Source organism: Lepidochelys olivacea (genome assembly GCF_965140295.1).
Source record: "Lepidochelys olivacea isolate rLepOli2 genome assembly, chromosome: 5".
Lineage (NCBI taxonomy): Eukaryota > Metazoa > Chordata > Testudines > Cheloniidae > Lepidochelys > Lepidochelys olivacea.
The window spans coordinates 133,826,867-133,852,853 of record NC_140415.1 but is presented as its reverse complement, the minus strand read 5'-3'; the positions used below and the strand labels follow the sequence as shown (position 1 = coordinate 133,852,853).

Genomic DNA, 25,987 nt, shown 5'->3' with positions numbered 1-25,987 from the left:
GCTGATGCTGCTGAAATTTGGAAGGAACTGAGTGACATTTTAAAAAGAGAAATATGCAAAGACAGAGTTAAATTACAAGCATTTAAAAAAACAAATGGGACAAGCACTATCTCCAGCTTATTTTCTTGCAAAAATTCTCAATACTTGGTACCAAGGTCAAACCTTAACTGCTGAAGAAGAGGAGTTGCCTAGGACATGGACATCCAGCAATCATCCCTCCATAATGCCAACTGTAATAAACTTCAGAGCTAAGGGTGAACCATTCAAGAAATATATGTTTGCTGACGATGTTTTAAAGAAAGTCACACCAGTGAACTGGTGGAAGTCACTTCAGCACTTGGATTCAGAGACTGTTGACGTGATAATCTCACTTTTAACAGCAGTAGCTTCTTCTGCCGGTGTAGAAAGAATATTTTCTTCCTTTGAACTAATTCATTCCAAATTGAGAAATAGTTTTGGACCTGAAAAAGCAGGAAAGCTTGTTTTTCTTTTCCAGATTATGAACAAACAGGAAAATGGAGGTGAAGAAGACAGAGTTAGCTGCAGAAGCCAATATTTTAAGTTTCTCATGCTGACCTGGCAGACAGTTGATTTTTTGTTTTGTTTTTTTAAAAAAGTTTCATTTAACTATTTTAGTTAAAAACAATTTTAACAAAAACAAACCTGATTTTATAAAACTTTATATTATAAAAATGTTTTCTGTTGAAGAAAAACATCCAGAATACATAACATTGTTGTTTTAGTTAAATAAAACAATTTAAATATCTGTCTGGTGATGTTCTCCTCCCAATACAGCATGGCAAGAAAATCCTCCAAATATTAACGATTAACCTGTTGAACTGGAGATCGTTCACCTCCCAATGACTTCATAAAAATCTGCTTCAATTACCTTTGGTAAATGAAATAACCAAACAATCCTTCATTTTCTGATATAGCTGTAAAACTAATCTGAAAAGTTTTCAAAATAAATCACTTTAAAAATGTATCGTGTGTAGCTTCTAAAAATGAAACCTACACCCATCTCTGAGTTGTGAAGACTATATATTAAGGTTATAACAACTAATAAGAGTGCACTTTTATGTAGAAATCCATGATTAAATCGAGTCTTCCTGACTTGTGATTTAAATCAAATCCACCCTGAGTGTAGACAAGCCCTCACAGTTCAGTGTGCTCCTCCTATGGCTCTGCAAACTCCCTTTATTTAATGGGGGCAGGATCTGACCCCTAAAGTACAGATTTGAACATAGTCTAAAACTTTCAGTCGTGATTAGTGACACGGGTGACCCTAACGCCTTAAAGAGACCTGATTGCCAAGCAGCCGCCATCTGAAAATCAGGCCCCGTTAAGGTGCCTGAAGTTGAGTACACAAAGCTTAGACACCGAAGTCATTTGTCACTTGACAATTTAGACACTGTATTCTTGTCTAACAGGAAACAAAGATTCAGTGTGGGAGAGGGTGCAGGGAGGAGGGTTTGAGGTTTATAAAAACTGGAGAACCTTTTTGGAAAGGAGAAGCCTATTCAGGAAGGGTGGACTCCACCCAAACTAAAACAGAACCAGATTGCTGGCTTGTAAAATTAAAAATGTTGTTGAGGAGGTTTTGAACTAAAGACTGGGGAAAGCTGACAGGTATGGAGGAGCATGCAGCTCAGATGGAACCATCCTGTAGGGAGGCTCTAGTCACAGGGATTCTCTATCCCAGTAAAGAGTAGAGGACAGAAGTTGACAAAGCACAGGTAGGAATTGAAAAGAAGCAGTCAATTGAGAGACAGTCCCATTCAATTACATCACATAATGGCAGACAATTAAAAAAATGACAAATTTTATAAGTACTCTTATACAAATGCTAAGATGGGTGACCTTGAGTACCTGGTATTAAATGAGGATATTGATATAATAGGCATCACAGAAACTTGGTGAAATGAGGATAATCAATGGGACACAGTAATACCAGGGTGCAAAATATATAGGAATGAAAATGTAGGCTATACAGGTGGGGGAGTGGCACTGTATGTGAAAGCAAGCATAGAATCAAATATACTAAAAATCTTAAAGCAAAGAGTACCATAGAATCTCTATGGATACAAATTTCATGCTTGAATAATAACAGTAGGAATATATTACTGACTATCTGCTCAGGAAAGCGATAGTGACTGTGAAATGCTCAGAGCGATTACAGAGGCTACAAGAATACAAAACTCAGTAATAATGGGAGATCTCAACTATATCCATACTGACTGAATACATGTCACCTCAAGATGGGATGCTGAGATCAAGTTTGTAGACACCATTAATGACTGCTTCTTGGAGCAGCTAGTCCTGAAACCCACAAGGGGAGAGACAATTCTTTATTTAGCCCTAAGTGAAGCACACAATCTGATCCAAGAGGTGAATATAGCTGAACCATTCAGTAATAGCAACCATAATATATTCAAATTTAACATCCTGTGGGAGGGAAAAATATCAAAGAAGCCCACTACAGTAGCATTTAACTTCAAGGGAAAGAGGAACTACACAAAAATGAGGAAGCTAGTTACACAGAAATTAAAAGGTACATTCGCAAGAGTAAAAAATGCCTGCAAGCTGCATGGAAACTTGTTCAAGACACTATAATAGAGGCTCAAATTAAATGTATACCCCTAATTAAAAAAAAAAATAGTAAGGTGACCAAAAAAGTGCCACTATGGCTAAACAGATTAAGAGAGATTAGAGGCAAAAAGGCATGCTTTAAAAATTTGAAGTCAAATCCTACTGAGGAAAATAGAAATGAGCATAAACTCTGGCAAATCAAGTGTGGAAGTATAATTGGGCAGACCAAAAAAGATTTTGAAGAGCTACTAGCAAAAGATAAAATATTTTTTGTTGTTAGTTTTTTTAAGTACGATCAGAAACAAGTCAGCCAAACAATCAATCAGTGAAGCCACTGGACGATCGAGGTGCTAAAGGAAGACAAGGCCATTACAGAAAAGCTACATGAATTCTTTGCATTGGTCTTCACTGCAGAGGATGTGTGGGAGAGTCCCACTCCTGAGCTCTTCTTTGTAGGTGACCAATCTGAGGAACTGTCCCAGATTGAGGTATCTATAGAATTGGTTTTGGACCAAACTGAAAAATTAAACAGTAATAAGTCACCAGGACCAGATGGTATTTACTGATTAGTTCTGAAGGAACTCAAATATGAAATTGCAGTGCTACTAACTGTGGTATAAAGAAAAGCAGGACTTCTGGCACCTTAGAGACTAACAAATTTGAGCATAAGATCTTGAAAGCTTATGCTCAAATTTGTTAGTTTCTAAGGTGCCACAAGTACTCCTTTTCTTTTTGTGGATACAGACTAACATGACTGCTACTCTGAAACCTAAACCGTGGTATGTAATCTATCATTTAAATCAGCTTCTGTACCAGATGACTGGAGAATAGCTAATGTGATGTCAATTTTTTAAAAAGGGTCCAGAGCAATGTTCCCTCTAATTTTTGACAGGCCATGCGTGCAAAAAATTTCTTCTGTGCAATTTTGTGGGCATGGTGTTTCACCATGCACATGGGGTTTAGGATCTGTGTTCGCACGCACGTGTGCACAGCTTAGAGGGAACAGTGCTCCAGAGACAATCCTCGCAATTACAGGCCTAACTTCAGTACCAGGCAAACTGGTTGAAAGCATAGTAAAGAACAGAATTACCAGACACATAGATGAACATAATTTGTTAGGGAAGAGCCAACATGGCTTTTGTAAAGGGAAATCATGCCTCACTACTCAATTAGAATTTTTGAAAGGGTCAAACGAACATGTGGACAAGGGGGATCCAGTGGGTTTTGAACTTTCAGAAAGTCTTTGACAAGGCCCCTCCAAAGGCTTTTAAGCAAAGTAAGCAGTCATGGGATAAGAGGGAAGGTCCTGTCATGGATCGGTAACTGGTTAAAGACAGGAAACAAAGGGAAGAAATAAATGGTTAGTTTTCAGAATGGAGAGAAGTAAATAGTGGGATCCCCCAGGAGTCTGTATTGGGCCCAGTGCTGTTCAACGTATTCACAAATGATCTGGAAAAGGGGGTAAACAGGGAGGTGGTAAAATTTGCAGTTGATACAAAATTATTCGGATAATTAAGTCCAAAGCAGACTACAAATAGTTACAAAAGGTTCTTACAAAACTGGGTGACTGGGCAACAAAATGGCAGATGAAATTCAGTGTTGATAAATGCAAAGTAATGCACATTGGAAAACATAATCCCAACTATGCATACAAAATGATAGGGTCTAAATTAGCTGTTACCACTCAAGGAAGAGATCCTGGAGTCTTCGTAGATAGTTCTTTGAAAACATCCGCTCAGTGTGCAGCGACACTCAAAAAAGCTAACAGAATGTTAGGAACCATTAGGAAAGGGATAGAGAAGATGACAAAAAGCGTAACACTATATAAATCCATGATATGCTACACCTTGAATACTGTGTGCAGTTCTAGTCACCCCATCTCAAAAAAGATATATTAGAATTGGAATAGGTACAGAGAATGGCAACAAAAATTAAGGGTATGGAACAACTTCCATATGAGGAGAGATTAATAAGACTGGGACTTTTCAGCATGGAAAAGAGATGATTAAGGATGGATATGATAGAGGTCTATAAAACCGTGACTGGTGCAGAGAAAGTGAATAAGGAAGTGTTATTTACCCCTTCACATAGAACAAGAACCCGGGGTCACCCAATGAAATTAATAGGCAGCAGGTTTAAAAACAAACAAACAAGGAAGTTCTACATCACACAATGCAGAGTCAAGCTATGGAACTTGCTGCCAGGGGATATTGTGAAGGCCAAAACTGTAACTGGGTTCAAAAAAGAATTAGGTAAGTTCACTGAGGATAGGTCCATCTATGGATATTAGCCAAAATGGTCAGGGATGAAACCCCAGGCTCTGCGTGTTTTAAGCCTCTAACTGCCAGACACTGGGAGTGGAAAATAGGGGATGGAGCAGTCACTAATTGCCCTGGTCTGTTCATTGCCTCTGAAGCATCTGACAGTGGCCAATGTCAGAAGACAGGACACTGGGCTAGAAGGACGACTGGTCTGACCCATTATGGCCATTCTTATGAGAATCCATTTTCTTCCAGGATCACAGATGGCAATTTATATATAGGCATATACATATGAGGGAGAGAGCAAGCGCGCGTCCACACATCCCAAAATAAAATCTAGAAGACTTCCATTATAGGGAAAACAATCAAAGATTACTAGAAGTATGTGTGTGAGAGTGTAGAGGAAATAAGGCATAAGAAGAATGTGGCACTCTCTCTGTTCAGTAAATTCTATAAGAAACCCAACACAAGTTAGAATTACTTTTGTTAACGTGTCTGTGGGCTCCCAAGCAGAGTGGAAATAAACTATAATGCAGAGCTAAAAAAGTAAAGTCAGAGCTGAGCCAGTGATGCCTACTGTAGTGGGATATAAAGTACAAAAGTAAAGCAAACACTGCTGCTCTGAAGTGCACAATACATTTCTAGATATAATATGTTGTACTTATTTAATTTAGGAGACAACTCGATTAGATGAGATTGAACACACTAGAGGAATTTTATCTGATTAAAGTATTGGGACATACAAAAAAATTAGAAAAGTAACAATCCTGCTATATAGAACCGCAACTTCTGTAAGAACAGTTCCATTGGAAAGTTAATGATTATAACGATCAAGTTATATAGTAGCCTTGTTGATTCCTTTTGTCATCAACCAGCAAATCCTAAAGATACTTACATGAGTACAGGCTTCTTCCTTCCTAAGGGCTAGACACGGTTCCCTCCAAAGCCAGTCAATGCCATCCCTCATCTAACCAGAGAAATTGCTGCACAGACACACAGACTTTCCCTCCTCAAGGGATAACAGTCTGAATTTAAGGCTACCACTCCCACACAGTAGATCATGGTTCACAATTTAACCACCACTTTAAAACTTCACAATTCATCAGAACAAGAGATTTTACACATTACCTCTGGCCCAGCCAACAGCTACCATGATAAGCCAGGCATTTTTGTAGTGACTGTTTGCATGTGCAATTCCAGCTGTTACTTTCCAAGTCCTTGTCACTTCTTTCATTCCTGCAACCATCAGTCGAAGAGGCAGAAAGGAAAAGCATCGGTAGACTATGTCATGTGGACAAAAAAATACAAGATACCTGAAATTTAGAAGAAAATTTCTATTTAAAAATCTCTTGGCAACAAAGTTACACTCCTAAAACAGCTTTTAAAAATAAATTTTGGAGTATAACTAAGAGTTCTTTAATATTATCCCTATACTCCATATATCTTTTAGTGGTTTAGGTCCAAACTGAAAATTAGAATATTCCCTTTTTAGAATTTACCTCATTAAATCTCTTTCTGGGTATTTATACTGCACCCATCACCTGATATTTGAGCACCTAAAATAAGGTCATTACACAAAATATATATTCCCAAACATCATAAATTGTTTATCAAGGCTTCCTTAAAGTACAATAAAACAAATTGAACCCATTCTTGGAATGGAACACATTTCTTTAAGCTTATAGATCACCAAGATTCCTCTCTTAAGTTGCTATCCAGCTTAAATGTTGGTTTATTGTTTAAAAAAAGTAAACTTTGTATAAACATTTGAGCTTCTTTGGATTGTTAAAACAGTATTGGAGCAGAATGGGAATTCACTTATATTTAGACACAGGGCTCTCATGCTGCCAGTGACACAAAATTATATAACTTTAGCAAGACTGCCATTCCTTGTTAAAGTCAATACCAGTTGTGATTTAAAGCTATTTTCAAATACATTTCACTTCTTACAGTGAGTAGTGCTTTTAACTTTTTGGACTTTCAGATTATGGGGCTAAGCAAACTGGTGTTGTTTTCTTTAAAAGAAGAACGCTGGTATGCAGTGTTCCAAATTTAAGGACTCTACAGCCATGACTCCAATTTATCCAAAATGGGCTCTTTCACCCCACTTGCCATTTCCACCCCAAGTGGACTGGACTTCAAGATGGTCCTTTGTAGTCTCATGTTTTAACAATTCACGGACACTCACGTTCAAACAATTTACTTTTTATAACAATACCAAAATTGTAACAAAAATCTTATATCTTTTATTTTCATAGCCTTTTCATTTTTAGATTATACTACCCTTTTTTTTATTTAACTGGGTTTGATTCACAGTCATAGGTCCAGTGCCTTAAACTGAGTGCACTATTGTTGTGGACTGTATACTTAAATCAGTCTTTACAGTTTCATTGCTGCTCAAGATGGGGAATCATGTACTGGACGTGAACTGCAGACCCTTAGCCCAGCCCTAGCCCCTTGGAAATCAGTATAGCTGCTCCAACACAATAGGACAAGAAACAGTTGGTGTGTGGAACTCCGTTTTGTCCCTACTCAGTTCTTCTGGGGAGCGAGTCTTTTGGCTAGGCCCTGAAAGGAGTAAGCACCCTCCTTGCAAAGCCTAAGATCTATCACATCTTCCTATTTCTTGAGACTTATGAAATAGGATTCCAGTACCATTGCCTGTGACTATTCTGAAGACAAAATGCCATATGAAAGCTGTGCTCGGTACTTGCTGGCAGAGGAGCGGATCTAGGTCTTTGCAGGAATTAAACCCATGTCCTTGAAATCCCAAGAGGGAGAAGAGGAGGAATAAAAGGGAGGAAATAGTGACGGGGAAGTTGAAACTGTTGAGGCACATATTCAAAAAATCTGGATCTGCCCCCTATAGTTTTGAATGCCTTCCTCCAGTGCAAGAGTAGAAGCCCTTTCCCAAACAACAGAATTGAAGTTCTGGATTCAATAATTATGACTGTGACTGTATGCAATCACTGAATATATCTGAATAGCAACATAGGATTGAGGATACTTTAGCATAATCTAAACCTTTAAAAATGAGACGTGAAAGGACTGAGTAAAATAATTTGTATGATTTCATCTGCACAATAACCTATTTCTTATGTGCAACAGATGTCACTAGTTGCACTACTGTGTGATTACTGTTCAAATAAGAGCACATCCGCATCCACTTTTTTCTTTTGCACTGACTAGTGATCTGTTTCCCCCCCTCTTATATATGAAAGCAATTATTGAACTTAATTGTTCCATGGTATATAAGACAGACTGATCATGCATCAGTGCATGACAGTGTGGATGCAGATTGTATGCGCAAAAAGAAAGGGAGGACTTGTGGCACCTTAGAAACGAACAAATTTATTTGAGCATAAGCTTTCGTGAGCTACAGCTCACTTCATCAGATGCATGCAGTGGAAAATATAGTGGGGAAATTTTATATACACAGAGAGCATGAAACAATGGGTGTTACCATACACACTGTAACGAGAGTGATCAGGTAACGTGAGCTATTACCAGCAGGAGAGAGAGAGAGAGAGAGAGAGAGGAAAAAAACCTTTTGTAGTGATAATTAAGGTGGGCCATTTCGAGTTGACAAGAACGTGTGAGGAACGGGGGAAGTTGAAGAATTGCAACTTTTAAAGGTCTGTAATCGAGTGACCAGAGAGACTGAAGAGTTCTCCAACTAGTTTTTGAATGTTATAATTCCTGACGTCTGATCATCATCAAGGATCTACAACCTATCCTGAAGGATGACCCATCACTCTCACAGATCTTGGGAGACAGGCCAGTCCTTGCATACAGACAGCCCCCCAACCTGAAGCAAATACTCACCAACAACCACATACCACACAACAGAACCACTAACCCAGGAACCTATCCTTGCAACAAAGCCCGTTGCCAACTGTGTCCACATATCTATTCAGGGGGCACCATCATAGGGCCTAATCACATCAGCCACACTATCAGAGGCGCGTTCACCTGCACATCTACCAATGTGATATATGCCATCATGTGCCAGCAATGCCCCTCTGCCATTTACATCGGCCAAACTGAACAGTCTCTACGTAAAAGACTAAATGGACACAAATCAGATGTCAAGAATTATAGCATTCAAAAATCAGTCGGAGAACACTTCAATCTCTCTGCTCACTCGATTACAGACCTAAAAGTGGCAATTCTTCAACAAAAACAACTTCAGAAACAGACTCCAATGAGAGACTGCTGAACTGGAACTAATTTGCAAACTGGACACCATTGACTTAGGCTTGAATGAAGACTGGGAGTGGATGTGTCATTACACAAAGTAAAACTATTTCCCCATGTTTATTCCCCCCCGGCCCACTGTTCCTCACACGTTCTTGTCAACTGCTGGAAATGGCCCACCTTGATTATCACTACAAAAAGGTTTTGGATTTTTTCCCCCTACCCCCTCTCCCCCCTGCTGGTAATAGCTCACCTTACATGATCACTCTCATTACAGCGTGTATGGTAATACCCACTGTTTCATGCTCTCTGTGTATATAAAGTCTCCCTACTGTATTTTCCACTGCATGCATCTGATTAAGTGAGCTGTAGCTCACGAAAGCTTATGCTCAAATAAATTTGTTCATCTCTAAGGTGCCACAAGTCCTCCTTTTCTTTTTGCAGATACAGACTAACACGGCTGCTACTCTGAAACCTGGCAGATTGTATGGTGCGACTGCTATTTACAATAGCCAATTAAATCTCTGGATATTGAATATATTAACTCTGGCCATTGGTAAATTGTAGTCACATATTGGGGGTAAGAGTTCGATCCAGTACTAAGGCTTTTTTTAACCTGAAGCGTTCTGCAAAAGGCTGCAACTCTGCATGCCACTATGGTCAGTCATGCAAAATAAAAATCACAACTGAACTAAAATACTGAAGTTAAGAATGTTAAATGGTCAATGAACAACTGAAAATCAAGGAGTTCTGCTCAGATTAGTCTTCAGTTTCACAAAATGGTTATCTTTTTAAAATCAAATTAATAATTCAGTGACACTTGATCTGCATGTATGTGCGTATGTTTAAGAATTTGTTAATGAATAAGCCAAGCACTACCTATTGCAAGTGTTATAGGTATTTTTAATCCATTTTATAAAAATTCATGGTTTCCTCCATCCAGCCCAAGGGAACATTTTAATATTTTGTTTCACTATGCCATTTGTAAGTGATCAGTGTAATAATTACAAACTACATATGCAAAGTATTTTGTAGCTGAATATTGAATTGCTAACCTTTACTTTCACAGCATTCTCCCATGCTAGTGGTTCCTTCATATAATACTACTGTAGAGTGACAGTATCTACACTGGACAAAATTAATTCTTTTGTAAGCAGGTGTTGCAGTAAATGGAATTTCACCTCTCTACTCCAAGGGATTAATTTGCCTTAATATTTTTGTACTACTCAGCCTGCTTAATAACTAACTTATTAATGGAAGTTATTAAAAAGCCCATAAATTGTGGGGAAATCTAAATGGATTTTACCAGTTTTAGGTGTTTCGTGTTCGTGCTGTAATTATGAAGCATAGTATTTACATTTTCAATATCAAAAACAGAATAAAATAGTTTATTGAAAAACTAGACCGTGCATAGCATTCTGTGGAACAATGGCAGAATCATCCACAGTTCTCTACTTCTTGTTATTTTCTACTATCCTCCAAACACTACTATTTTATGCAACTACCAACAGCTACCAGTAGATGTTGCTATGCCACATAATGTTTTAAAATGTTATTGATCCTGAATTACCAGATAGAGAAAACAAAGTGTCACATTACCAGTTTATATATTAAGGTATGAATTCTGCTTTATTTTACTTTAAGACCAAATAGGAATCATATAATAAGTCAATGTAAAGTTCTAGTAGTGAGCAAGAATGACAGGTTTTTTACATAACTAATAGTTCTAAAGGTTTCATAATGTTTGTACTGAGTCATGAGCAATACACACCATTTTCACTTAAGTCTGTTTTAACAGTACATTTGGTTTATATACTGTTGTCTTTGCTCTTTCACATCTTTTGGTGCATTGTCAACATAAAAAAAGTCATTTGTGAAAAAGGTATACCTATTCTAGTCACATGTAACACTCAAGATTACAGAATATACATTTATCTATTTCTTTCCAGTTTGCATACCATTTTACTGTTTTCCCTGGATGCACTCAAACAGGAATCTGTCCTTTATGCATCTCATTCAGCAAGAGTATGAATTTTTTAAAATAAAAATGTTATTTTATAACAGGCTGCAATTATAAAGCCAGTAGGAGGACTGAGGGGAGACCTAGTACCTGATACTGTTTAGTATTTTATAATTGACTAGATTTCAAGGAGACTGTGTCCTTAAAGAAATTAAATAGTTAACTTTCTTGTAACCAGTTTCTAAAAGTAAATTCTAAGTAGGGATTTGTGAGTTTGAAGTTTTGTTCAGAAAATATATTTTAAAGGAAATTAAACTACAGTATATACTCGTTCATTAGCCCATTCGTTTATAAGCCAACCCCCCAAGATGGATAGGTAAAAATAGTAAAAACCTGTATGACCCTTTCATAAGCCGACCCTATATTTCAGGGGCTGGCAAACTTTGGCTCCTGGCCCATTAGGGTAAACCGCTAGCGGGCCTGGATGTTGCCACTTCCTGCAGCTCCCATTGGCTGGGAACAGCGAACCGCAGCCACAGGCAGCTGAGGGGCTCCATGCCTGCACACACTCCAGGTAAACAAAACGACAATGTATTAGATATTTAATTCAATGATTCCACAGAGTTTAAAATCATCAAATTTTGGTGTAAACCTGTTTAAGCCGACCCCTGCTCTTTGATGCGTCACTTTACCAAAAATATTCGGCTTATGAACGAGTATATACGGTAACAACTGTTACAAGACTACATTCAGAAAGTAGTTTTCATCTCTTCCACCTGAGTATGTCAATGAAAACTCATTTCATTTAACAAAACGAGCATAAAATAGAATCATAGGACTGGAAGAGACCTCAAGAGGTCTAGTCCAGTTCCCTGCACTCATGGCAGGACTAAGTATTATCTAGACTATCACTGACAGGTGTTTGCCTAACCTGCTCTTAAAAATCTCCAAGGATGACGTCATAAAGGGAAGGGTAAACACCTTTAAAATCCCTCCTGGACAGAGGAAAAACCCTTTCACCTGTAATGGGTTAAGAAGCTAGGATAACCTCGCTGACACCTGACCAAAATGACCAATGAGGAGACAAGATACTTTCAAAAGCTGGGGGGAGGGAGAAACAAAGCCTCTCTCTCTCTGTGATGCTTTTGCCGGGGACAGAACAGGAGTGGAGTCTTAGAACTTAGTAAGTAATCTAGCTAGGTATGTGTTAGATTCCGATTCCTTTAAATGGCTGAGAAAATAAACTGTGCGGAATGGGATGTAGATTCCTGTTTTTGTGTCTTTTTGTAACTTAAGGTTTTGCCTAGAGGGATTCTCTATGTTTTGAATCTGATTACCCTGTAAGGTATTTACCATCCTGATTTTACAGAAGTGATTCTTTTTTACTTTTTCTTCTATTGAAATTCTTCTTTTAAGAATCTGATTGCTTTTTCATTGTTCTTAAGATCCAAGGGTTTGGGTCTGTGTTCACGTATGCAAATTGGTGAGGATTTTTATCAAGCCTTCCCCAGGAAAGATGGTGTAAGGGTTGAGAGGATTTTCAGGGGAAAGACATTTCCAAACGGACTCTTTCCCAGTAATATACCGGTTAGACATTTGGTAGTGGCAGCGATAAAGTACAAGGGCAAAAGGTAAAATAGTTTGTACCTTGGGGAAGTTTTAACCTAAGCTGGTAAAAGTAAGCTTAGGAGGTTTTCATGCACGTCCCCACATCTGTACCCTAGAGTTCAGGGTGGGGAAGGAACCTTGACAGATGGAGATTCCACAACCTCCCTAGGCAATCTATTTCAGTGCTTAACTACCCTGACAGTTAGGAAGTTTTTCCTAATGTCCAACCACAACCTAAACCGCCCTTGCTTCAATTTAAGTCCATTGCTTCTTGTCCTATCCTCAGAGGTTAAGGAGAACAATTCATCTCCCTCGTCCTTGTAACAATCTATTATGGACTTGAAAACTTATATCCCCTCTCAGTCTTCTCTTCTCCAGACTAAACAAACCCAATGTTTTCAATCTTCCCTCATATATCATGTTTTCTAGACCTTTAATAATTTTTGTTGCTCTTCTCTGGACTTCCTCCAATTTGTCCACATCTTTCCTGAAATGTGGTGCCCAGAACTGGACACAATACTCCAGCTGAGGCCTAATCAGCACGGAGTAGAGTGGAAGAATTACTTCTCATGTCTTATTTACAACAGTCCTGCTAATACATCCCAGAATGATGTTCGCTTTTTTTTTTTTGGGGGGGGGGGGGGCGCAACAGTGTTCACCGTTGACTAATATTTAGCTTGTGGTCCGCTATGACCCCCAGATCCCTTTCCGCAGTACTCCTTCGTAGGCAGTTATTTCCCATTTTGTATGTGTGCAACTGATTGTTCCTTCCTAAGTGGAGTTCTCTGCAACTGTCCTTATTGAATTTCATCCTATTTCCTTCATATCACTTCTCCAGTTTGTCCAGGTCACTTTGAGTTATAATCCTATTCGCCAAAGCACTTGCAACCCTTCCCAGCTTGGTAACATCCACAAAACTTTGTAAGTGTTCTCTCTATGCTATTATTGAAATCATTGAAGAAGATATTAAACAGAACCGGACCCAGAACTGGTCCCTGTGGGACCTCACTTGATATGCCCTTCCAGCTTCACTGTGAACGTCTGATAACTACTCTCTGTGAATGGTTTTCCAACCAGTTATGCACCCGCTTTATAGTAATTTCGCCTCGGTTGTATTTCCCAATTTGTTTATGCGAAGGTCATGTGAGACAGTATCTAAAGACTTACTAAAGTCAAGATATCACAAATACCACTTCCCTCATCCACAAAGCTTGTTATCCTGTAAAAGAAAACTATTAGGTTGGTTTGCCATAATTTGTTCTTGACGAATCCATGCTGCCGGTTACTTATCACTCTATTATCTTCTAGCTGTCTGCAAAGTGATTGCTTAATTATTTACTCCATTATCTTTCTGGGTAAAGAAGTTCATCTGACTGGTCTGTAATTCCTCAGGTTGTTCTTATTTCCTGTATTTGCCCTTTTCCAGTCCTCTGGAATCTCTCCTGTCTTCCGTAACTTTTCAAAGATAATCGCTAATGGCTCAAATATCTCCTCAGTCAGCTCCTTGAGTATTCTAGGATGTATTTCATCAGGCTCTGGTGACTTGAAGACATCTAACTTGTCTAAGTAATTTTTAACTTGTTCTTTCCCTATTTTAGCCTCTGATGATACCTCATTTTCACTGGCATTCACAATGTTAGATGTCCAATCGCTAACCAACCTTTTTGGTGAAAAAAAACAAAAATGTCATTTAGCACTTCTGCCATTTCCACATTTTCTGTTTCCCTTCTCATTGAGTAATGGGCCTGCTCTGTCCTTGGTTTTCCTCTTGCTTTTAATGTATTGTACAATAATTTCTTGTTATCCTTTATGTCTCTAGCTTGTTTAATCTCATTTTGTGCCTTGGCCTTTCTAATTTTGTCCCTACATACATGCATTATTTGTTTTTATTCTGATTTTGTAATTTGACCTTGTTTCCACTTTTTGTTGGACTCTTTTTGAGTTTCAGATCATTGAAGATCTCCTGGCTAAGCCAGGGTGGTCTCTTGCCAGACTTCCTTTTCTACGCAGTGAGACATTGCTAAGGGCACAAGAGCAAACTGTCTCTCTGAAAAGGGCCAACTCTCTCAAACTGTTTTCCCCTTGAACTTGCTTCCCATGCAATCTTAACTACCAACTCCAAGTTTGCAAAAGTCTGCCTTCTTGAAATCCATTATCTTTATTGTGCTGTTTTCCCTCCTACCATTCCTTAGGATCATGAAGTCTACCATTTCATAATCTGCTAAACTGCCTTCCACTTTCAAATTCTCAACCAGTTCCTCCCTATTTGTCAAAATCAAATCTAGAACAATCTCTCCCCTTGTTGCTTTCTCCATCTTCTGAAATAAAAAGTTACCTCCAATACATTCCAAGAACTTGGACAATCTGTGCCCTGCTGTATTATGTTCCCAACAGATGTCTGGGTAGTTGAAGTCCCCCATCACCACCAAGTCCTGTGCTTTGGATGATTTTGCTTTTAAAAAGCCTCATTTACCACAAGTAGGTATATGGGACAAAGTTTCACTACATCGTATGGTAATTAAAGAAAGCCAAGGGTAAACAAAACAAAAAAGTCTCAGAAGCCAACACAAACCCCATTAAATTGATTCCAAGGGTCATCTGGCTCTTTGGTTGTGAAGTAGCCAGACCATGTTAATTAAATCAGACTCTAAATAGTCACAAGTTTTTCAAGTTCTCCAGAAAATAGGATTAGGATTTAAATTTTTGCTGTCCAGTAGCAGTTTATCATTTCCATATACAAATATTGTGCTTTCCAAGTTTTGTTTAAAAAAAAAATACATTTAGAAAGTGCACTTTTCTTAAAGGTTTCAGAGGGGTAGCCATGTTAGTCTGTATCAGCAAAAACTAGGAGTCCTTGTGGCACCTTGAAGACTAAAAATTTATTTGGGCATAAGCTTTCATGGGCTAAAACCCACTTCATCAGATGCATGGAGTGAAAAATACAGTAAGCAGAACATATATTATAGCACATGAAAAGATGGAAGTTGCCTTACCAACTGGGGGGGGTGGGGAGGGGGTCAGTGCCATTTAAAGTAACTAGTGCCATTTTATAATTTGTGAAAGGTTCCAATCCATTTCTTGTTCCAAAGTTTAAATGAAACTTGCATTAGATCCCCAGAAGATTAAGTGTATTTTGCTGATTGTCTGCAATGTCAACTACACCTCTACCCAGATATAACGCGACCCGATATAACGCAGGTTCGCGTGCAACGCAGTAAAGCTCCGACATGCTGCTCTGAGCAGCGTGTTAAGGGTGCCGGGCCGGGGGGGTTGGGTCAGGGGCTCTCCTCCACTCCCGGTCTGGGAGGCAGGAACTGTGGGGGGTCACTTTTGGGGGCCCCGCAGTCCCAGAGTGGCCCAGGGGATTAGCAGGGGGCCAGGAGCAGCCCGCTCCGCTTCCCTCAGCCCAGCCCCAGCTATGTTGCTTGGGGGAGGGGGCTTGGGAGAAGGGATCCCCCCCTGCACTCACCGGCAGAAGCAGAGTAGCCTGGCCCCAGCCCTCTCCACTCCTCCAGCTCCCAGCCACAGTGCTCCGCTTCCCGCCGCCGGTGAGTACAGGGGGCATCCTTTCCCCAACCCCCGCACCCACTAGCGGTGGGAAGCGGAGCACCATGGATGGGAGGTAGCAGGGTGGAGCAGGCTCGGGCCATGTTGCTCTGCTTCCCGCCACTGCCGGTGAGTGCCTGTCAGGGGGCAGGGGTGTGGATAGGGATCGGAGCAGTCAGGGGACAGGGAGCAGGGGGGTTGAGTAGGGGGTCTCTGGAGGGGGCGGTCAGGGAACAAGGAACGGGGGGGGGAAGCAAGTTCGATATAACACTGTCTCACCTATAACGTGGTGAGATATTTTTGTCTCCTGAGGACCGAGTTATATTGGGGTAGAGGTTTTTAAGGAACAGAAATTGATGCTGTAAGTTAAGGTTTAGCTTTTGCAAAAATCCAAACAAGTAAAAGGATACTTTTTTTTTTTCTTTCTTGAAAGTGGTCCAGTAAGGTCTGCATTCCTCAGCAACAAAATGGTTCAAACCCCATATCTGATAACGATGCATCTCATAGCAATTTAGATATACAATATAGGTTAACTATTGGAAAACTGAGGAATCAGGTTCTGAACTGAAATACTAAAGAAGAATACATCCTCTGCTCTCCCCTCTCTGCTGGAACTCTGCCTTCCTCCCAGCAGCCACTCTTTGGGTATACCACAAATAAAAGGTACATTCTTAACTTTGGTTAGCTAACTCTCATTAATGAACTTGGGTTAAAATAGCAGTAAGACACAGCAACTCTGCTTTTAACTTGAGTTAGCAGCTTAAATTCAACCCCAGACTTCCCTATAGGCTTTAATTTGAGCTGTTAACCAAATTAAAACCTAATTTTCCATGTCTTCAATGCTATTTTAATCCGAGCAAGCTAACCTGAGTTAATACTTTTTTGCAGCATTGACAGACCCTTAGGAACAAAACAAGATCTCCTTCACCCTTCAATCCCAAGCTCTGGAACCTAACCCTTTCCCGCAGCAAGCCAATTCACAGCCTCTTTCTTATCTGCCTTCCCATTAAACTTGCTGCCGATGTCCATGTAAATTTTTCCCTCACCTTCGTTCCCAAAATGACTCACGTCTCCTGTTAGTTTCATAAAGTCAAGCTGGGATCTGGCAGTAAACAAAGCAGATCACTGCCAGGACGCACAAGCTGAAGGAGAGGGGATGAAATCAGTCCCAGCAAACCCTACTTTCTAGCAGCAGAAAGCACCTACCTCTTGGTTTAATCTGGATGTCCAATAGCTACCTCAAAATCCTTTAAACATAGACAGGCCTCATGTCTCATCTTTCTAGAAATTAGCTTACTTCTTAAAAGTAATGATAATAAACACTGCTTTGGACAAACTTACCCCTCTAGTTTCTTTACAAAACTTTGAAGAGACTGACTTATCCACTGACCCACTTGCCAATAATAAAAAGAAAACGCCTAAGTCAAATTAATGGCCCTACATGAGAGGGCCTTCCAAAGACAGAGAAAGAAAGATAATCTTGCCCCCTCAAGAGAGGCAAGATGCTTCCATTAATTCCAATCAGCGTTAACTCTGAAGCCTCTCTGACTGTGTCCACAGCAGGGATTTTGTACCTAGGGAGGATTTTTGCTACCGTTACCACACTGTCGCTTACTATCGGTGGCGCTCTAGCAGTTGCATAGACACGACACTTTATAAGTGTGCACACAATACAAGTATGATTTTACTAATACTAAAAACAAATGTACTTATTTTATACTCGTGTGCATGCTTACCAGACTGAAGATGCCAGGAAGACATTAGTGCTGTTTGCAAGGAACCCTACAGGAGGCTCTGCAAGCATCAAGGAAGACAGAACAGACCCACCAAAGCAGTAAAGCATTGCACTAAACCAACATGCAATCGGACTCTGGCGTGACACTTCCACTGCTCCTGAAATAAAACAAAGTAAAAAGGCAACCTGAAAATGACATTTGTAAAAGACAAGTAAGAAGGTATCAAACATACCAAATTTTAAAACTTTTTAAAAATATCAGTAACATTCAAATAATTTTGACACGGGCTTGGTTTGTTTGATAAGCTTACACATCATTGAAGATAAGCACTGAATAGCAGGTAATATTATGAACAATGCTGCAAAATTCTACACATCAATCCCCTCCAAAAGGCAAACCTGCTAAGGAAAGATCAGGAAAAGAGAAACACCTGTGCATGAGACCTTGATTGTCAAAATATTGCTATGAAACCTACCAGCAATAACAAAGCTCTGTACTGTACTCAGCAGTGCCTTTCACAAGAAGATCCCAAAGCACTTTACAAGGGGTAGTATCTTCACCGTGCAAATGAAACAGAAAATTGAGACACTTACAGTAACACTGGACTGACCTAGTATATTAAGTCCTGTGATCCATCTCGCCTGATATCTAGTCTTTCAGTGGCTAGTAACAGATGTTTCAGGGAAAGGTGAAAGAAAAGTTAACCCTTAAAAATATTTACCCTATTTAACATTACTCTGGATGTTACTATTCATTTTAATAGCTAATCCTTGGCTTCACAAGCATCTTGCATCCACAAGTTCCATAGGTTAATTCGATGTTGCATAAAAGGGGTTTAGTCAGTTTAAAATCTTTCAAAGCCTTTTGTGTGTCCCCTTATTCTATTATAATGGATAAAAATGACTGCCCTTTTATACGTCATTTATTCTTTTATATCTGATATCCTCGCATTCATCTCGTCTATGAACTATATAGTTTAAAACTGAGAAACCTTGCAATGCCTCTAATCATTGTCATTCCTGCCTCTCCCTCCCAGACCCTTTGTATTTCTGATATATCTAGAGCTGGCCAAATTTTCCAAAGTTACATTTTGATGACATTTCAAATCTTGACACGGTTTTGCATTTTCAACCAGTTCTAATTATATACTTTTTAAAATGAGGTGACCAGAACTGAACAATACACACCAGTAATTTATATAATTGGATCTGAATATTTTCAATATATACTATAATCACTTAATACAACCTAACATTGCCTGTTTTTCTGCCTCCTGCTGAGCATGGTGCAGATGTTTTCACTGGACTATTCACAGTGACAAAGATCTTTTTTCATGAGTAGCTAGAGCTCATTTAGAGCTTATTACTGAGATTAGTTCAAATTATTACTTTCAACATGAACCACCCTGCACTTAACTACACTGAATATCATTTGGCATCATGTCACCAAATTGCCTAGGTAAAATAGGCCATTCATTAATTCCTCATTGAATTCTTGTCACGACTAAACTAAATAACTTTATGCCTCCTTTTATGATGACCTAGATTGGTTCTACGAGCAGCTTCAATGGAAACAAAATTAAACTTAATTTGCCCTCTTGCCAGGTCAAACATAAAAAAGTCTGATATGTCTTCAAACCTCACAGAGCCAGACATACTAGTTTAATCCAGACATCATAAAAGCAATTAGGAACCTCTTATGATGACTGCATACATTTCTTTAGTGGCTAAGATGACATTTGCAAGCAAATGTAACATTCCTGCACAACACGGTCTACTAAAGGGAGATACCACAACCACCAACATGGTTGCTTCACAGATATAGTTCACTGTCATAATTCAAAGCCATGAGCAGCATCCTTTATGCGCCCTGAAGACAATGGGTGTATGACAAGACAAAAAAGTTACCCAGCACCAAAGTGCAAGGCAGATCTTGAAGCATCAAGAATGCCTGCTGAAACAAGACACTAAGGCCTGGACTACAGTATGTGGAATTAGCCGAGTTACCTCTAAATAAAACTGGTTCCGTCCACACGACCAAACCAGCCTCCAGGGGCTATCCCAGAATGCTCCCTTGTGACCGCTCTGGACAACGCTCTGAACGCCGACGACTAGCCAGGTAGGTAGTAAAAGCCCCGGGAACTTTTGAATTTCCTGTTTGGTCACCATCAGCACAGGTGACCATCAGCACAGTCCACCATCACAGGCAACCATGCAGTCCCGGATTTGTGGACGAGCTCCAGCATGGTCCGAACAGGAGGTACTGGATCTCACTGCATATTGGGGAGATGTATCTGTTATGGCAGACTACGCTCTGAAAAAAGGAATGCAACTACATATGCTAAAATCTCCAGGGCCATGACAGAAAGAGGCTACTCCAGGGACACAGAACAGTGTCATACATCAATCAAGGAGCTCAGGCAAGCATACTAAAAAGCCAGGGAGGTGAACGGGGGCTCTGGGTCACAGCCCCATACATGCCGCTTCTACCACGAGCTGCAAGCAATTACGGGGGGGGGTGGGGGGGTGACGACACCACTACCCCACCATTGTCCCGTGGACACTTGCAAGGGGGTGGGGGGGAGGAGAGTAGCACGGAGCGAGGAGGGTGAGTTTTTGGAGGACGAAGAGGAAGAGGACAACAACAGTGCACAGATGGCAAGTGGAGAATCAGTTCTGCCCCCTAGCTAGGAACTATTCTTAACGCTGGAGCCAATAGCCTCCCCCTACTCCCAAAGCATGCTCCCAGACCATGACCCTGGAGAAGGCACTTCTGGTGAGTGAGAGCTTGATCGGAGCCATGCAGTGGGGGGAAACCCAGCCATGCTGGGCTGTTCACGTTTAGTTTACAGGGCTCATCCCTGCTCAGACCGTCATCAGAGCCCCGCAGTGGGGGGGGGGGGGGCAGGGTGTTGTGTGAAGCAATCTTCCCAGAGAGCCCACGGGCTGCCTGCAAGCTGAATTCTGTTGCGTGGCCGCTGCCTGCAAGCTGAATTCTGTTGCCTGGCGCATGTGATGGCTTACTCACACCAAAGTGGTAGGCACTTCAGTATAGGAGGCAAAATGAGACCTTGTACAGAAAGAATATGTGCTGTGTACTATGAATTGCCTGTTTCACTGAGAAACAGTGTCCCCTTTGTTCTCTAATATGTATCTTTTAAAATACTACTCTCCCTTTTTCTCCTCCTGCAGCAGGTGCAAATGTTTCAATGCGGCCCCTATCCACTCCGTCCCAGGGGCTGGTCCAGATTAGAAGGCGGAAAAAATGAACTTCGGAGAACATGTTTGCTGGGCTCATGCAGTCCTCCTGCACTGATAGGGCCCAGTTGAATGCGTGGAGGCAAACAATTGCGGAGTCGCTTAAAGCGTTACATGAATACGAAGACAGCAGGGACGCTTGTGATGAGAGCAGGCAGGATGCTATGGTCAAGCTCATGCGGGAACAAACTGACATGCTCCGCCGTATGGTGGATCTAATGCAGGAAAGGCAGCAAGACCACAGACTGCCCTGCAGCCCCTGAATAACCACCCTCCCTCCTCCCCAAGTTCCATAGCCTCCTCACCCAGACGCCCAAGAACATGGTGGGGGCAGGATACGGGGACCCACACAGTCAACCCCAGAGGATTGCACAAGCAGCAGAAAGCTGGCATATCCTAAATTTTGATTTGGTTTCTGGACTTGTCCTTCCCTCCTCCTCCACCCCCCTAAACCAATACTCCCCCTCCCCCATCTAGCTTCTGATTTCTCTCAATGTTTTATGCAACAAATAATAAAGAATGGTTTTTAAACAATTGTGACTTTATTTCCTTTATATATATATATATGCGGGTAACTAAGAGAAACAAACAACTCTCACACCGTACCCTGGCCAGTCATGAAACTGGCTTTCAAAGCTTCTCTGATGTGCAGCACGCCCTGCTGCGCTCTTCTAATCACCCTGTTGTCTGGCTAGCTGTTGCGCGTTGCAAGCTTCCACAGGGCTATGGCCATTTGCTTCTCAACTGTGAGGGCTGCTCTCGTTTTAGTGTCTTTGCGCTCCAGGGCAGGGGACAGCAAGTCACTAAGTTCCATGAAAGTGGCCCTATGCATACGAAAGTTTCTCAGTCACTGGGAATCATCCCATACCTGCAACACCATGTGGTCCCACCAGTCTGCGTTTGTTTCCCGGGCCCAGAATCGGCATTCCACAGCATGAACCTGGCCCAACAGCACCATGATCTCCCAATCGCCGCATGCCGTGCTTCTAGAAACGTCTGTGTCCATGTCCTCATCAGTATAGTAATGGCGCTGTCGTCGATTCCTCGCCCGGTTTTGCAGGTACTGCACATACTGCTGGATAATGCGCAAGGTATTTACAATGGTCAAAACTGCAGCGGAGATCTGATCGGGCTCCATGGCTATGGCGCCTGCACGGGTAATCCTGGAAAAAGGGCGTGAAACATAGGAGAGCAGAGTGGCAGCAGAAGCTGTGCTGTTCGGTTCACAGTAGCCAAACAACGGCTGAAAAGGGTTGTCTTGTGTGGCTTTCATGGAGGTGGGAGCCCAGGACAGACAACATGGAGAAGCTCGGAAGCGTAGCAATAGCGGGAGAGCAGAGTTGGTGACAGAAGCTGTGCTGCTCGGCTCACGATGGCCGAGCACAGCTGAGTTGGAGAGGTGGACTCATAGTAGCAGGAGAGCAGCGGTGCACCATCTGCTGAAAGCAGTATGGTGTCTGCACGCCAAAAAGGTGCAAAACGATTGTCTGCCGTAGCTTTCTGACGACACACACCCAGAAACACCCGCAAGAATGATTTTGCCCCATCATGCACTGGGAGCTTAACCCAGAATTTCAATGGGCGGCGGGGACTGCAGGAACTGTGGGATAGCTACCCACAGTGCACCGCTCTGACATTCAATGCTAGCCTTGGTACTCCGGACGCAATCTGCTGAATTCACGTGCTTTAGTGGGGACACAGAAGACTGAATGTATAAAATAGCTTCCAAAAATTCGAATAGAATAATTTCTAAATAATTTTGTACTGTAGACGTACTCCAAAGCACATTAACTTAGGTGTTCATGGAGGATAGGTCCATCAATGGGTATTAGCCACGCTGGCAGGGCTGCAACCCCATGCTCTAGGTGTCCCTAGACTCTGACTGCAGATGCTGAGAATGGACAACAGGAGATGGATCACTCAATGTTTGCCTGTTCTGTTCATTCCCTCTGAAGCACCTGGCACTTGCCACTGTCAGAAGACAGGATACTGAGCTAGATGGATCATTGGTCTGATCCAGTATGGTGGTTCTTCTGTTCTTAGGGTCTGCCACTTCCAAAGCATAAAACAGCATGTGAAACCTATTTTGCTCCCATAAGCCCCATTAAATTCACAGCCTTTAGCTCAAGTAAACCCTAGAAAGCATTCACCAATCTCCCCCCATTCTCACAAACACAGAGCTAGTGTCTGCCAAGTCTACACACATATAGTTAACACCAAATCACTCTTCCCAACCAGTTGTCTGCCTGCAGCCTATATAGATGCACAACGGGTGACAGACCACCAGCTAGCTATATCACTTTCAAGACAGCATGAACTGCAATGAGAAACTGACAGAGATGCACTTTTAGTTGCTGATCCTACAGACATCCCGAAGCAAAATAAGCAGCAGGGAGAGGGAGAAAAAAAAGGCAAAGTGGAAAAGACAAAAAGGTTGCAGAGAAGAAAAAACATGCGACAAGACAAAGCAGAAAGATCAGCTGCAGTGACAGGTGTTCACACTTCAACAATGAAAGTGATCTGATAAACACAACCTACCATACAACAGTTTGTTCAGAACGGCATCTAACCTAAAAGTACATTTGGAATAAAGGAGGCCTGGAGAGGGAAAAATGATAGCTACATTCAACAGAAAAAGAAGCAGCGATGGAATCCTCTCCACCCTACTACATAATTTCGCACTTTCGAAGTCATTTACTCCCAAACTTTCCTAAAACCCTGAGGGAAACAAAGCTTCATTTGTATAGGAGACTACAGAACAGTTTGTCTGAACTAGTATTTCTTGTACTGTTAGAATTCATGGCATGCACTAGAAATCATGGAGGAATTCCTCAAGGGCTTCTTTTCCATGGATCTAGATGATGAAGATGTCATCAATGTAGTGACGCTCCTACTCTACTTGCGCTACATTGATGACATCTTCATCATCTGGACCCATGGAAAAGAAGCCCTTGAGGAATTCCACCATGATTTCAACAATTTCCACCCCACCATCAACCTCAGCCTGGACCAGTCCACACAAGAGATCCACTTCCTGGACACTACAGTGCTAATAAGTGATGGTCACATAACCACCACCCTATACCGGAAACCTACTGACCGCTATACTTATCTACATGCCTTCAGCTTTCATCCAAACCACATCATATGATCCATCACCTACAGCCAAGCTCGAAGATGTGACTGCATTTGCTCCAATCCCTCAGACAAAGACAAACACAAGATCGCTATCAAGTGTTCTTAAAACTATAATACCCACCTGCTGAAGTGAAGGAACAGATTGACAGAGCCAGAAGAGTACCCAGAAGTCACCTACTACAGGACAGGCCCAACAAAGAAAGTAACAGAATGCCACCAGCCATCACCTTCAGCCCCCAACTCAAACCTCTCCAGCACATCATCAAGGATCTACAACCTATCCCTCACTCTCACAGATCTTGGTAGACAGGCCAGTCCTTGCATACAGACAGCCCCCCCAGCCTGAAGCAAATACTCACCAGCAACCACACACCACACAACAAAAACACTAACCCAGGAACCTATCCTTGCAACAAAGCCCGTTGCCAACTGTGTCCACATATCTATTCAAGGGATACCATTATAGAACCTAATCACATCAGCCACATCATCAGGGGCTCGTTCACCTGCACACCTACCGATATATGCCATCATGTGCCAGCAATGCCCCTCTGCCATGTACATTGGCCAAACTGGACAGTCTCTACACAAAAGACTAAATGGACGCAAATCAGACACCAAGAATTATAACATTCAAAAACCAGTTGGAGAACACTTCAACTGCCCTGGACACTCAATTACAGACCTAAAAGTCGCAATTCTTCAACCAAAAAAACTTAAAAAACAGACTCCAACGAGAAACTGCAGAACTGGAATTAATTTGCAAACTGGACACCATTAAATTAGGCTTGAATAAAGACGGAGTGGATGAGTCATTACACAAATTAAAAACTATTTCCCCATGCTAATTTTTCCACTACTGCTACTCACACCTTCTTGTCAACTGTTTGAAATGGGCCATCCTGATTATCAGTACAAACGTTTTTTTTCCTCCTGCTGATAATAGCCCACTTTAATTGATTAGTCTTGTTAGAGTTGGTATGGCAACACCCATTTTTTCAAGTTCTCTGTACATATACATCTTCCTACTGTATTTTCCACTGCATGCATCTAATGAAGTGGGTTTTAGCCCAAGAAAGCTTATGCCCAAATAAATGTATTAGTCTCTAAGATGCCACAAGTACTCCTCATTCTTTTTTCTGAAGACGGCTATACTTGCCCTACATCCTGCACCTAGAAAACATCCACCACGTAAATCTGTGGTCAGTTTTGGAATACTTGCTTTAAACACTGATATTGCCCAGACCATAAATTTGTTTCTCCTTAAAAATAGAGCTCATTTGGTATGAACTCATACCCACAGCAGGTCTACACATCATAACAAGAGATTCAGCTGATAGAATCATAGACTATTAGGGTTGGAAGAGACCTCAGGAGGTCATCTAGTCCAATCCCCTGCTCAAAGCAGGGGCAACACCCACTAAATCATCCCAGCCAGGGCTTTGTCAAGCCAGGCCTTGAAAACCTCTAAGGATGGAGATTCCACCACCTCCCTAGGTAACTCATTCCAATGCTTCACACCACCCTCCTAATGAAATAGTGTTTCCTACTATCCAACCTAGACTTCCCCCACCGCAACTTGAGACCATTACTTCTTGTTCTGTCATCTGCCACCACTGATAACAGCCTAGCTCCATTCATTTATGGATATTGGATTTACTCTTATTATTGTACTTTTGCTCTATAATGGCTTTG

The 25,987-nt window shown here is 41.2% G+C and overlaps 1 protein-coding gene across 3 annotated transcripts in view; it reads right to left on the bottom strand.

The window, feature by feature from the left end:
- The window catches only part of TMEM38B (transmembrane protein 38B), a 50,089-nt gene that overhangs the window by 12,368 nt on the left and 11,734 nt on the right, over window positions 1–25,987 (bottom strand). Inside the window, exons 1-3 of one of the 3 annotated variants that reach the window (XM_084629223.1) lie at window positions 22,023–22,239; window positions 17,898–18,054; window positions 5,979–6,163 (exon numbers count right to left, since the gene is read on the bottom strand). In XM_084629223.1, coding sequence (XP_084485349.1) covers window positions 5,979–6,163; window positions 17,898–18,054; window positions 22,023–22,131 — 451 coding nt within the window. In that variant the 5' untranslated portion in view covers window positions 22,132–22,239. Of the gene's footprint in view, window positions 1–5,978; window positions 6,164–17,897; window positions 18,055–18,372; window positions 18,479–22,022; window positions 22,240–25,987 lie in introns of those variants that run through there. The other 2 variants (XM_084629225.1, XM_084629224.1) reach the window with 2 other exon arrangements.